General features: G+C 43.9%; 2 protein-coding genes across 2 annotated transcripts in view; one reads left to right on the top strand and one right to left on the bottom strand.

The window, feature by feature from the left end:
• The window catches only part of SPIN1 (spindlin 1), a gene marked incomplete at its 3' end in the record, with an annotated part of 64,202 nt that extends 51,340 nt beyond the window's left edge, over nucleotides 1-12,862 (bottom strand). The window contains 1 exon segment of the mRNA NM_001195370.1: nucleotides 12,824-12,862.
• LOC110256681 (proline-rich protein HaeIII subfamily 1-like) lies at nucleotides 10,457-13,175 on the top strand. The gene is made up of 3 exons (XM_021072957.1): nucleotides 10,457-10,466; nucleotides 11,976-12,169; nucleotides 12,393-13,175. The coding sequence occupies exons 1-3, from the start codon at nucleotides 10,457-10,459 to the stop codon at nucleotides 13,173-13,175; spliced, it is 987 nt and encodes a 328-aa protein (XP_020928616.1).

Here is a 15,126-nt window from a genome sequence, read left to right as displayed (position 1 = left end):
AGAAAACTTTGGTATCACAGAACCAGATTTTCCAAAAGTAAAAAAATACAATAAACTCAATAGATTATCAGTAGGCTAGTCTTATTAAAAATTAGTGAACAGGAGTTACCTAGTGGCTCAGAGCATTAAGGATCTGGCTTTTGTCACTGCTGTGGCTCTGGTTACTGCTGTGGCACAGGTTCAATTCCTCGCCCAGGAACTTCTGCATGCCAGAGATGCAGCCAAAAAATTTACAAATAAATAAATTAGTGAACAAAAAGATCAGAAGAAAATATCCAGAACAGACTGGGAAAGTCTCACATGTGTTTAAATGGAGTGGAGGATAGGTGGGGGCCAGGGTAACAAAAATATTTTAAAAGATAATGCCTACAAATTTCTCAAAAGAATAAGACATTACCACAGATTCAGTAAGACCTATAAACACAAAATATAAAAAAAAAGACACATCAAAAAAACTGTTAAAAACCACAGACCGAAAAAAAAAAAAAAATCATAAAGACTGAGGTAAAAAAGATCCCGTCCATGGGAGCAAATATTAAACTGACAGTTTACTTTTTAAGAAAAAAATGAAAGCTGCAAATGTAATTCAATAACTTCTTTCAACACTTTAGAAGAAAACTGACACATTAGAACTCTATACACATCAAAAATATCCTTCAGAAAGAAAAATCAATTTGAGATACTTTTAGACTAACACATACTCAGAGAATTCACTACTAGGAGTCACACAACAGGGGAGAAACAAGAGAGTGTTCTTCAGGCAGAAGAAAAAATGGAATGGAATTGGGCTGGACTGGAAATATGGCAAGGAATGAAGAGCAATGAAAGGATAAATCTAAATGACTACTGACTGTACAAATTAATAATATCTTAAGATAAAGTATACACAGAATTACAAGAGCACAAACTGTGCTACATGAGTGAAAATAAGATAAGCAGAGCTTAAGTGTCCAGAAGAGGAGGAAATAACCAAATATTAGATTTTGACAAGTCAAGGAGGCATGTTTTAAGTAACCTCCAAATTAGCAGAGGAAAAAAAAAAATAAGCTTCCAAAGAAAGACAAGAAAGGAGGAAAAGGCACATAAAGCAGGTATAATAAACAGAAAGCACTTATTAAGACAGCATATTTAAACAAAGCCATGTCAGTCACTTTGTTAAATATCAAGCAAATGCTCCAATTTAAGAAATACTGTTAGACTAAAAATCCCAGCTATATACCGCTGAAAACAGAAGCATCCAGAACATAGACTTAGAAAAACTGAAAATAAAAGGTTAAAAAAAAAAAAAAGATATACACTGCACCTACTAATCAGAGAATAGATAATGCAACTACATTAATATTAAGTTAAGCAACCTTAACCTCTAATAATACTTTGGCCTTAAGGAAGAATACCTGATGATTTTTAAAGTCTCAACTAGAGTTCCCATCCTGGCCAAGAAGAAACGAATCTGACCAGCATTCATGAGGATGCAGGTTCGATCCCTGGCCTTGCTCAGTGGGTTATGGATCAGTGGCTGTGGTGTAGGCCAGCAGTTACAGCTCCAATTAGACCCCTAGCCTGGGAACCTCCAAATGCTGCAGTGAGGCCCTAAAAAGACAAAAAAAAAAAAAAAAGAAAGAAAGAAAAGAAAGACTCAACTGATGAGGAAAATATACTCTAAACATGTATGCACGCAATAACATACCCTCATAACAGATAAAGCAGAAATTATCCTAAGTAAGGAGAAACAGACAAATGCAAAGTAAGAGTATTAATATATTTCTCTTGGTAACCAATACAACCAGCAAACCATAAAGAAAAAAGGTAGAAGAATGTAACATAATTAACCAAGTTGGATTAACAAATATAGAACAGTGAATCCAGCAAATGCAGAAGCACATCTTTTCAAAGCACACACAAGAGATTTACAAAAAGTGATCATATGTTGGACCATAAAGCAAGCTTCAAAAAATTTCATAAGCTGTTATTTTTATTTTTTGGCTGCACAAGTGTCAAGCAGAAGTTCCTGGGCCAGGGATTGAACCCATGCCACAGCAGTGAAAATGCCAGATCCTTAACCTGCTAGGCCACCAGGAAACTCCCATAAGCTTTTAATTATACAGTTTTCTGACCACAATGGAATAGAGATATCAGGAAAAAACAGAACACTAACGATTCTCAGAGCAGTGAAACTGTTCTGTACGATACTATATTGGCAGATATATATAACGAATTTGTCAAAACCCACAGAATATACAACACCAAGAGTGAACCCTATGTGCACTATAGACCTCAGACGATAATGATGTGTCGATGTTGGTTCATCCATTCTAACAAATGCACTATCTGGCGCAGGATGTTGCTAATGGACGAGGCTGGGCTTGTGTCAGATCAGAGGATACAGGGGAACTCTACTTTCTACTCAATTTTGCTGTGAACCTAAAGTGTGCTCTTAAAAATAAAGTATATTTTTTCATAAAGCTTTGTCGGGATAGGTTTAACGAGTTGCTATGGTTACAAACAACCTTAGAAATTTTACTTTAAGACAAAAAAAAAAAAAAAAAAATCCCCACCCTTGCCCTTCCTCTTTTTCTCCACCCTTGCCTCTCCTCTTTTTCTCTACCCTTGCTCCTTCCCTCATCCTCTGCTCTGTCTTCCCTCTAGACATTTAAAAGACCTGCTCTGGAAGAAGCTCCAGTTGAAAACATCACTGGCAGGAGGAAGGGAATGTGGCAAATCTCACCACTGCTCTTCAGGTCTGAGTGACAAGTCTCTTCTGCTCACAAATGACATGGCCACACTTAATTAGGAGCCAGGGACTAGAGCAAGATGCTGCCACACAGTCACTGAAATTATTTACATTTAAAAAGAACCAAGTATTGGTGAGGATGTGGAGCCACAAGAATGCATTCACTGTAGTCAGAATAGAAACTGGGTATATTCAAATCGGAAGTTTGGCATTATACCAATACTGGACATAAACATAACATATATGACCCAGCAATTCTACTCCTAAGTCTACCCAACAGAAAAGCATGCAAGAAACATGTATCTGAATGTTCATAGCAAGTCCACTCACATGAGCCCCTGGTCAGTCATGGAAATGAACCTCTCCCATTACCTAACATGTGGAGCTGCTCGACTCTGAATCCATTCCTTCCCCCAGCCCAACATTTCTCACAGACTGTTCCAGCCAATGACTGGCCACAGGCTGGGTGCTAAAGCAGGCCCATACCTGCAGGATAAGGAACGTCTCTGGCCCCAATTTTGGCTGGAGGACTCCTCACTGGCCTTGCTTAAACTTTCTCAGAACTGCCCTGAAGTCCTAAAACATCCTCCAGACTTTCCCCCCAATCCCTTCCTCCTCCACATGCATCACATCTGCAAGGCGCTCTTGGCTCTCTCACAAGCATTTCTTCCAATAAATCTAAATCTAATCCCAGTTTGCAGTCTTCTTATTCTTCAGGGGACCTGAACAGTTTCAAACTGGAAACCACCCAATATTTATCAACAGAAGAATGACGAGCCATGGATAATTAATACATGAAAAAATCATTACATGAATAAACAAACTACATGTGACCCTGTGAATGAAACTCATGACAAAATTAAGAGCAGTTCCACAGCCAGTATGTCACAAATCTGTAGCTACTACTTTACTTACAGTATATCACACACACACACACCTCAAAGAAAAGGTAAGACTGAGAAGTCAACTGTCCCCAAACCAAAACGAAATCTGCTTACTATTAACCAAGTTATATGCCGCCAAATTGTTACTATCTTGTACAGCATCCTCCTCCCCCTTCTTTCTTCAGTCTCATCCCTGAGAGGTAACTACTGTTAAAAGACGGCTGTGAATCTAATGACATATGCAAATATTTAAAGTATAAGAATAGAAACATAAACATCTTAAAACACACACATGCACACAGAGGCATGAGTCCTACAACTCACTTCTCTTACTGTTATGTTTTCCATGCAGTATAGGAAATTTTTTCCTCTTATTTTTATTTTCCACTTATTTTTAATAGTGATGGAACATTTCAGCGTATGTATATAATAAGATCACTTATTTTACCATTAACCCCAATATTAGAGATGTTTCAAATTCTTCACTATCACAAACACCATTATAAAGAAAAATCTTACAGATTTGTATATTTGTGCAAATACATCTATACAGTAAATTTCTAGAAGTGGAATCACTATGCCAGAGTACAGGCATTTTATATTATTTTAGTGAAGCCACCTTCCAGAAAGATCCTATCAAATTATAGTCCCATAAGCAATATAAATAATTTAATGGCGGGTTTTTTTGTGGTTTTTTTTTTGGTTTTTTGGTTTTTTGGGCCACACCCGTGGTATATGGAAGTTCCCAGGCAGGGATCGAACAGGGGTTACAGCTGCCAGCCTACACCACAGCCACAGCAATGTGGGATCCGAGCTGTGTCTGCAACCTACATACACCAGAGCCCATGGCAACACCAGATCCCCAACTCACTAAGCAAGGCCAGGGATCAAAACCAGGGATCAAACTCACATCCTCATGGATACAAGTCATGTTCATTTCCACTAAGCCATGACGGGAACGCCCAAGGCTATGTATTTTAAATGAATCCTACTCTATGGACTAAAAATTGTGAAGAGTAATTATGAACGAAAAGTACGTAAGATTGCATTTATCTTATACTGAGTGAATTCAAGGAAAATTTTATAGGGTTACACAAAAATACCAGAGTAACAAAAATTACCAGTAGTTATAAGCCAGAGATTAATCCTAAATAAAAAAAAACCATTTAGGAGTTCCCTAGTGGACTAGCAGTTAAGGATTCATTCGGTGCTATCATTGCTGTGGCTCAGGTTCAATCCCTGGCCCACGAATTTCCACACATCACAAGCGCAGCCAAGGGGGAAAGAAATACAATAAAAACCATTTAACAGAGCTGCCAACTCAAGATCCAGCTGTTGCCTCTGCATTTACAGGTCCCAATTCAATACCAGCAGTTTCCACTGTGATTTCTGACCTAGAGAGAAAAGTGACCAGAGCTCTCAAGGATAATGGAGCTCCCACTGCAAGTCTACTGGCTGTGGGATAAGGCATGAGCTATGAATCTTCCCAGGGTTGGTGAGCAAGTCTTTCATGACAAATCCACTCCAATCTCCATAAGCCTTTCTCTAGAGTATACCAAGGCAGTTCTGGCATCTTAACCCCACCTAGCACAGGTCACCTTTTGGTTTGTTTCAGGCAATCAACTAAGCAGAGCCCTTTCTAACCCCTTGAGCTACTGAAATCCAGAATCTCTGCTTAGGGCACAGCAATACATTTGGTGCCTAATCCTATGTTCCCTCCATCATTACCCCACACCTTTAACATCCACTGCTACAAATACTCCCCAGGTTCTTCACTCCACACTGGCAAACTAGACAATCTTTTGGCAGGTAGGCCCACCTCTTCATGAGTCACACTTTGCACCTCACCCATTAGGGCCTCCTGGTAGGATCCCAGGGGAAGCCAAATGCAGGTTTTTTTAGGCAAAGGGAGATGAAGTTGCTCAGGTAGAGGATGGAAAGGCTGCTTCTACTGGCAAAGGTAGCCCAGCAGAATTTAGGAGTTCAAGGTCTCCAGCTAAACTGGAATCTGACCACTGGTCTCTAATCCAATTTTCAGGGTTCCATTCTTTACCAATCAACACTCTCACTTACGAACTGGGAATTCAATTTGCACTTGCAGGGTTTTCATAGAAACTTTCAGGTCCCATATGTGGAACCTGAGCTGCGAATTTAAAACTCCAGGTTCTCGGTTTTGCTTTATAAAGTTTTAACTTGGCTGGGCTCAACCACATTCCCTAGTATTTCCCCTCCCATCTGTCTCTGGTTTGGGCGGGCCACAAGAGGGACTACTGCGCAGCAGGCAGAGGGCGCCAAGTGAAGGGCACATCTGGTGGGACATCTGCAGCCTGCACCCACTTACCTCCCCATCTGCCTTACTGATGCAAGGCTGCAATAGCCATTCTACCTTCCTCCAGGGTCCCTGAGAGTGTCTGCCTCCTGGGCCAAGAGCGTGTGGTTGGCTCCATGACAAAGGCCCAGCTCTTGGAGACGCCCACACAAGCAAGGTCAGAGACAAGAGAACTGATACAGCTTTCAATCTGTCTTGCTGTGGCTTCCAGTCTGTGTTCTTCCCATCTGTACTTTCACTTTCCTTTCCCAAATGACTGTCCTGCAGTATGCAAACTCCAACATCAGGCATGCTGACAACAGCCTTATCTACAAAGGTGCATTGTCAACTCTAACCAAGATCCCTGAATGGAACTCTGACAGAGCCTGTGCAGCAGACCACACATTTAATCACACAGCCTCAATCTACCCTTGGATAATTCTAGCTACTGTTCAGGGGACTTGAGCCCTAACAACCCAAGCCCTGAGCTAAGGACAAGAAAAGGAATTATGGGCAGAAACAGGAAGAGTCTCTGCTTTCATGTAACTCAGCCCTTTTGAGAAAAAATTCCATTAAATTATGTGAACTACTGTAACACTAATTTTGCTAAGAACCAGAAAAGATAGTAATGTCTCTAACAGAAGGACTTGACTTCAGGAAAACCAAGGAAAACCAATTCAAAAACATCAGAAGATTGATGGTTATTTACCATAGCAAATGATGGACATATGGAGGTGCCCTATTCTACCGCTATTATAAAATCTGTAAACTCACACAAAAAGAACTCCATAAAAAAGTGATGCTTGGAGTTCTGGTTGTGGCTCAGCGGGTTAAGAACCTGAGTAGTATCCGTGAGGATGTAGATTAGATTACTGGCCTTGGTGAGTGGGTTAAGGATCCAGAGTTGCCACAAGCTGTGGCTCACATCACAAATGAGGCTCGGATCTGGAGTTGCTGTGGCTGTGGCATAGGCCACATGGCTCCAATTCCACCCCTGGCCTGGGAACTTCCATATGGCACAGGTGCAGCCCTAAAAAGACCAAAAAAAAAAACCCAAAAAGTGATGCTTGAGACAAGCTCTAAAAGAAGACTAGGAACAAAAGAAAAGCATTCCAGGAAGAGGAAAAGAACAAGGGCCACACTCCTTAGTGGAGGAGATGATGATGGCCACAGGACATGCGAGAAGAACCTGTATGGCTGGAATAAGGAAAGCAAAGGGAGATGCGGTACAGGTGAGGCCAAGGCCCCAAAGGATAAAAATCATGTGTACCTTTGAGGTAATGTTGTGACGTTTCTTTCTTTAAAGCAACGAGAAGCCAGTGAGAATTTTATTAAAGATTGATAATTTTTAAATGTAATTTTTGACACTAACAAATAACATTATTTACCTTTTTATCTAACAATCTATCTTGAAATTATCCCTGTACAAATACAAAACAAAATGTCCACAATATAAACAACCCAAGTGTTCATAATTAAGAGACAAACAAGCACAAAAGGATGGAAAAGAGCTTATATGATTTCCAGAATATATTAAAAGGAAAAGAGCTTATATGATTTCCAGAATATATTAAAAGGAAGTAACAACAATGTACCCAAACTTCTTTTTAAGAAAGGCAAATAAATTTTTAAAAAGTGTGCTTTTATTTGAAAAAATAAGAGTGGAAGAATAAACCAGAAGCTAATAAAAATGGAGCAGGAGAACAGTGCAGGGGACAGGAACAGAAGGGAGAAAGTGAACAGACCTCTGTAACGCAGCTTTGACTTTGGAACTACACAGTGAAAAAATATATTAAGTAAAAAATTAAAGCAATCCTTAAAAGTTAAAGATCTCATTCAAATAAGCCAAATTAATAATCAAATTGGTTACACAAAATCAGAAGGAAAATGTTTTCAAATGATTTAATAATTCGGAATGTCAACTGTACATCCTTATGTGGATATAGTCTTTAAACAAAAAGAATAAAATATAAACCTACAATCTCTTCACGGTTATTAGTGTTTTCAAACTAATTTATAAGATAAAGGAAAATAACCAATGCCGCTAAGAATGCAAATTTTCCATGTTAGAGAAGAAAAGATAAACTCAAAGTAAAAACCCTATAAAGTTAAATGTGAACTGGAAATATCAACACAATAGTGTACACAAATCAAAACGTATTATTTCCCAGGCCTGTCCAATGAAAGCAAGGGCATCTCAGTGCCAATAAGGATGCACAGCACCTTGGTATCTAAATTCCACTGCCTAATAAAAGCAGCTGAAAGAACTAGATGATAGGTCTTGGGCAGGAAAAGCACAAAGTGAGTCTCAGACATCTTGTAACATGAGCAAGACACAGTTAAAAAATTAATGGGATTGCATTTGAGGGAAAAGAATCAGATTCAGAGTTCCAAGCTATAACCAAGTTAGAACACGCTGAGGAAAAAGAATGGTGACTACTCGATGAAAACACACTGAATGCATAAAATTCCACGAGACCACAGTGATCCTCAAAAGAAAGCAAAAAGAAACTCACAACGAATCAACCATGCACACGGGAAAAAGAACATTCTTACCCTCATGTCAGAACCTCAAACTCTCACGAGGAATATTAACTTACACACACAGTTAGTTAATATACAGATATATAGGTCACATGGATACATATGTGTCTATATAGATCTATAGGTAAATATATAGATCATTTGCAAACAGGTCCAAAAATTAAACCTAGGTTTCTTAAGGATAGAACTATAAGCAAATGGAACAAGTAATAAGCAAACAAAAATAATCTAGGTTCAAAAAAAAGTTGTCCTGCCCTTTTCTTTATTACAACAAACTAAAACCATCCAAAATGGTATTTAAAATGCTTTATTAGTCTCTTCATTTACTCTCTCAACATCTGGGTAAAAGGATCCATGATGAATGGATCCTTTCTTCCTCCATCACCACCCCCAGAAAAGTCCACACATTTAACATTCTAATGACTCCAGACAAATTCCCTCTGCTTTCAAATGACTTCATCCACCTTCTTCCACAGGCTGGATGCTAGAAGCTAGAGCTCCTACACAGGCAGATTCCTCCAAGCCACCTTTCATAGGTTGAATGCCTTTCAATGGCTTCCCCTACCTTTAGGAGAAAAACCAACTACCTTAACGTGACATGTAGATTGAAAATCTAGCCCCAAATTCATCCCTAGATAGACTGGTTATGCCAGACTACAGTGGTATGTCAACAGTGATATATGATCAATACCCATAGGCAACTCATGACATCCAGGAGTCCTATGAATCTCTCACAAGAGTAACAGATAACAATCAGGAAACTTCTGATTGTAATTCAAATTCAGGATGGTCTCACTCTATTCTTGACTCTGCCCCTGCCATCACTCCATTTAGACTTCTTTTCTCTCCTAATCTATATTTTTTTTTTTTTTTTTGTCTTTTTGCTGTTTCTTGGGCTGCTCCCACGGCATACGTAGGTTCCCAGGCTAGGGGTCCAACAGGAGCTATAGCCTCCGGCCTATGCCAGGGCCACAGCAACGCGGGATCCGAGCCACATCTGCAACCTACACCACAGCTAACGCCAACGCCGGATCCTTTAACCCACTGAGCAAGGGCAGGGACTGAACCGCAACCTCATGGTTCCCAGTCGGATTCGTTAACCACTGCGCCACGACGGGAACTCCTCTCCTAATCTATATTCTTAAACCCTGCTGGCACATCACCTTCTCTTCCCAAACATCATTAGCATAGAATTTCCTCATCATATGAATGGGTATCTTCCCTACCAAGCTGTTAAGGGCTCTAAGGGCACATTTTTACGTAATATGCCCATACATGACTTATAGTAATTTTAAAGCTATAAAATAAGCGCCTAATAAAGATTTAATTAAAAATTTAATTGAACTGGAGCACAGCTCAGCAACCTGATGTTGAAGAATAAATGCTAATAACTAGAGCAAAGTTCAAAGGCAGGAAAGAAAAGGAAATCAACAATGACTGGCATCAGCTGGTGCATTTCAGGAACGTACTGGAAGTGCTACAAATCTATTTCATTTAACTTTCATAACAGTCTTATATGATAGGTTTTAATCCCAGTTTACAGCTGAGGAATTGAAAGCTTAAAAAGGCTCTGTGATGAATCAGGTATGTGGCTTTAGACCAATAAGGACTGGGGCTGGATTTCAACCCAGACTCCTTCAAGTTGAAGGCCATTCGATCTCCATGTCCAACTCCAGAGCTCATATCCTTTTCGCCACTGATTCCCCTCTTCGCATTTCTTTTCATTCAAGGAAAAGAGAAAGAAAACACATTAAGCATCTAATAAATATAAGAAAATATTTACATGATATATAGTAACTGCTCTTTCTCAGCAAATTAGTTTCCTGCTAATAGCTAATCCAAAAGAAATGCCCAACAGCACTCCTGTGCATCTCTAAAATAATCCACAGGAACTCTTCAGGAACAATAGTATCCTTTCTACACATTTCTAACATACCAGAGGAAAAAATGCTAACAATTAAGGAGTGCAGCCAGTGGAGCTGTAACAGTATGCAATCAGGTAAGTCATTGTGAAGTAAAAACTGCATAAATTTCCTGTAGTTAAGACTTCAAATTAGTAACTCATAATTATATCTCATCAATAAGCGCCAAATCTGAGGTACTACTTCCCACAGGATGCACAAGCACACACAGATCACATCAACCTCCGAGTCAACAATTAATGGGAGTGGCACCATTATCTATAAGGACACCAATAACCAACATGTCACCATTACCTGGATTTCCCGACTGTTACCAGATATTACATTAAAGACAAACAAGAAGGGACCTAAGTAAGGCCAAATGCGGAAAACACTGCTGGTACTATTTCTGAGAGCCCTTGATATGATAAAAATTGTGACCCTACAGAAGAAGGAAAGGATTTAGATTTGTTTCCCAAACTAAAGGAGACCCACGACCCGTTTTCCTGCAGCATTTAATACCAGTGTAACAAAGAATACCATCTGAAACAACAATGCTTCAGATACATATTCCAAAACTAAGTAAATTATTGTTACTATGTTCTGAATTGGTCAATAAAGGTACCATCAGAAATGGTACAATCAAAACTCTGGGGATCATCTAAAGTCTTTAAAAAAAAAAAACCAAGAATTCGAAGTGAATCATAGAGATGGCTAAAGGTCTTTTTTCCTTATCCATTTAAAAGCATCTTAACAGTAATCACTTCGCTACTCAAAAAATTCAAAACAAAAAAAATCAATTTTAATTCTCACAAGAAACACATACCTATTACCCATAATTTTGAGAGACATACTTAACAACTTTTACATATAATTAGCAAGTCTGGTAATAAATTAGTAGCTAGTACAGTTTTTTGGTATTTGCCCATTAACTAAGGCTGACAGTAGGAAGGGGAAAAAGCTGCCTCATTTCACTTGACCCCATCTGAAATTTCACAGCCACTAGAAGTTCACAACCTCTTAAGAATGTTCACAAACTCATTCTGTCCTAGTATACAACCCCAAGTTTTACGTTTAATTTTCACTTCCTAACAAAAGCTATGTAGAAAGCAATTACTGTACTCTCCATCAATCCTTTCAGACTGCAGAGTTCCTTCCAGAAAATTCCAATCCAACTTACATAGGTATTCGCATTTCCTTAGGTATGTCGTCTTCTACACAAGTCACGTTACATAGTGTAATCCTTTAATACTTAAATGTATCCTGTGTTGCTTATTGATCTACAGCAAATCCATATTTGTTAATTCAACATGCACGGAAAACCCTCTCCAAAACCAAGAACCCCAATCCACAAATCATAAAAAGCAAATAAGCATAAAGCAACCGCGTAAACAGATTTGGGGTGTCTATTTTGGGGCATTTATTGCTGAGGCCATCACTAAAATCAAATCTGGTAAAGTCGAGGACGCATCCACAATTGGAGAGGCTAACAGAGGCAAAGGAAAGGCACTGCGCAGTTTCCGCGCCGTGCAATTAATCTCAGCAAATGCTTGCGGAATGCGCTCAAGGTCACTCGTGATGAAAAAGAAAAGTGTCCGTGTGTGCAGAAAACCCCGTAGTCCGCCCGTCCCGCGCAGAGCTTCCCCGGGGCGTGCGAACCGGCCGCCAAGGGAAAGAGGGAAATGAGGTGGGGGGATGTTATGGGAGCCCCGAAAAAACCACCTTCTCCGCCAAGCCCATCGCTGCAGGACCCCGGGCAGCCGCCGGAGAGGCCAAGCCGTCGTTAGGTACACAGGCTTGGGTGGGAGAGCAGCGTCAGTGCTCAGGGGTCCCGATCCTGGAGAACCCCCTCCTCTTCCTAGGGTCCCGTCCAGCGCCCTCCTAACACGGGGGGACCAGTCCCCTCCCCCCACCTTCTTCCCACCTTCCACCCCAGCCCCTCCCCACGCCCCAAAGGTCCGTTCCCCTCCCCCCCACATCCCTCCAGCCAACCCCGGGGTCCTGTCCCCCCTCCCCCACACCAGGGGGACTCCTACTCCACCCCCTCAAGCCCCGAGGGTCCCATTCCTTCCTCCCCCGCCCAGCCCGGGTTATGCAACACTCACCCCGCCCCGCCCCCCCGCTGGCGCCTGCCGCATCGCCCCCCCACGCCACGGGCCCTGCCACCTCGCGCCCCCCGCCCGCGTGAGCTCCGAGGCCTCTGGAACAAAGCGCGCGGGGCCGATCGGCCGGGCCGGGGGCGGCGGCCATGTTGGCGGGGGCGGCGAACAAAGGCGCGCGGCCCGAGCCTGAGGCCCCCGCCCGCGGCCCGGCCGGCAGGGGGCGCTGTGCAGGCGCCGCCCGCCGCCCGGACAATGCGCCGGGGCCCGCTGCTCCCCGGGCGCCACCGCCCCTCGGCGGGCCCCGCCCGCGGCCCCCTTGCGGCGTCCGCTCCCCAGCGGCGCACGGGCCTCACCTGCCGGCCACCTAGGCCGCCGTCCGCAGCCCGCGGGCCCCACTGTCCCGAGCCGCGCTCCCGCCCCGGCCCGACCGAGCCAGACGGCGCCGCCCCGCCCCCGCTCCGCTCCGCGGCCGCCGCCGCCCGCCCCCGGCCGCAAGGCGCACGCGCACTGCGCCCGCCGACTGCACCGGCCGCGCCGCCCGGCCCTGGCCCGACGGGCCACAGCGCGCAGGCGCTGCAGTCAGTGGGCGGGGCCTTGAGGTGGTGGGCGGGGCATGACGGCGGGATAGGGCGGGGCCTGGCGATGAGACAAGACTTGACGCGGCTCACCTGGCTGCGAGAAGGGACCGAATGGGGCAGGGCCTGAAGGTGGGGAGGGGCCTGGCGCCACACACCTGGCTGCCGGACTTAGCGAAGCAGGGCCTGGCTCCGGGGTGGGATCTGCCGGCCGGGAGGGCCAGGCGCGACTCCCACCTTGGGAGCGGGGCCTGGCAGCATGGCCGAGCTAGGCCCCAGGTACGCGCAGGGAGGGACGGCGTTCAGGACTCTGAGCCCCGGCAGCCGGGGCGGCGCAGGTCGCACTGGAAGTCTGGCATCCTTAGAAGTTTCGTTTTCGCGTGATGGGAGGATCAAATCCCTTGATCACGCCGTGATTGTCTCCCCACGTCTTGTCAAGTCGACCTGCGTCTCGCATGCCGCACGGGTGGAAGAAGCCGGATACAGTAACAGGGCCATCCACCAGCTGAGCCATGGTCGCCGAGATGCAGCGCTGTACAGCTCTCTGTGCTCCTCACCGCACCATCGAACCTGGACTCTGACGTTGCTCATTCACCTGCCCTACCTGGCGGGGGAAGGTGAGCGCTGCAAGCACTTGACCCCGCACTCCCTACTCGTGCTGCGCCCCGCCACTAACAGGTGAACTTCCCAGCTTTCCGCGGAAGTCAGGAGCCAGGCATTTCCACGGTCACTCTAGAACTTGTTTGACTTCTGTTTCACCCAAGAAGATGCCCTTTGAGTGTCAGGTTGGTTGTTTGCGGGAGGACAGGGAGAGGAAGAGTCCAGAACAGTTTTGATTCCTGCGAAGTTGACTGCGGTACCTGGAGGCTGAATCCCCAGTCTGAACCCCTTACCCTCCCACCCCAGCCTGGAGGTCTCCTCTCCCTCGTCATTCCACCCAACTCTCTCCCGGCCCTCTCCCCTCCCCGACTAGCCCGCGCTCAACCCCCGGCCCCCCCCCCCCAGCCCGGAGTCCTCCGGCACAGCTCTGGGCGGACGTGGTTCCTCGAGTGCGAAAGGGCAGCCACTTCCTAATAAACCACCTCCCCGAATGTTGTCAGGTCGAATGACAGATGTATTATTGGAAAGCGCTCTGTACACTCTAACCTACAGCGTAATTGTCAGTACGCAATGCTCTTTGGGATTTTACTGGCACCTTTTCTCCCAAATAAGATTGATACGTGCCTGTTCAAACAATTAAAATGTTCATCTCAGATGACACACTTGGCAGGAGCTGGAAGTTCACAGGCCAACTAGAGGACCAGTTTAGATACAGATATACAAAATTGTGTCACCCTGCTTAACAGTTAGGAAGTGCTGGAAATTGTTTTTTTTTTCATTCGTGTTCAACATTTATGACAAAAACAGTAGTGGAACACTTCAGAAAGAGATTGAAAGGAGGCAGGTGCCAAGAAGTCGACTAGTTGGAGCACTTCATTGGCATTCACTGGCTTTCTCCACCTGGCCACTATTGACATTTGGGGCTAGATAATTCTTTTTTAATGGGTATGTTTGGCAGCATCCCTGGCCTCCACCCTCTAGATGCTAGTAGCACACCCCCTCCCCCAATATGACAACCAAAAATGTCTCCAGACAAAGCCGGATATGTTGTCCTATCCCCTCTCTCAACAGAGAACCTCCCTTTTTAAAATTTTGCCTCTAATGAGGGTCACTGAGTTTTCAACAGTGCACAGGCCAGAGAGGTCAGCCAGTCCTATGTCAGAAAGGGCCGCCACACTCCAGAGAAGGCAACAACTAGTCCTGCTAAAAATATATCAACCACCCTCCAAGGCCTAGCTTGTTAGCACGCTGAATGTCAAAAATGGGATTTTACATCACCCATGTACATCTGCCAAAAAGGTTTAAAATGAAACTAGTCACGGGGAAAAAAAATCAGACAAATCCAGATTGAGAGACATTTTGCGAAACAGCTCCAGACTCTTCAAAAAATCAATATCAAGAAAAACACAAAAAAGCTAGGAATCAGTCCAAACTTAGGGGACCACAACCAAATCCCTTGATCCTATACCATGTTGAAGGAA

This window comes from Sus scrofa, chromosome 14 (assembly GCF_000003025.6).
Source record: "Sus scrofa isolate TJ Tabasco breed Duroc chromosome 14, Sscrofa11.1, whole genome shotgun sequence".
Classification (NCBI taxonomy): domain Eukaryota; kingdom Metazoa; phylum Chordata; class Mammalia; order Artiodactyla; family Suidae; genus Sus; species Sus scrofa.
This window is presented reverse-complemented; position numbering and strand designations above follow the sequence as displayed.

Coding starts and splice junctions, on each gene's coding strand:
- LOC110256681 (XM_021072957.1), top strand. Junction 12,170..12,392: donor CGTTAGGTACACAGGCTTGG/GTGGGAGAGCAG, acceptor CCCCCACACCAG/GGGGACTCCTACTCCACCCC.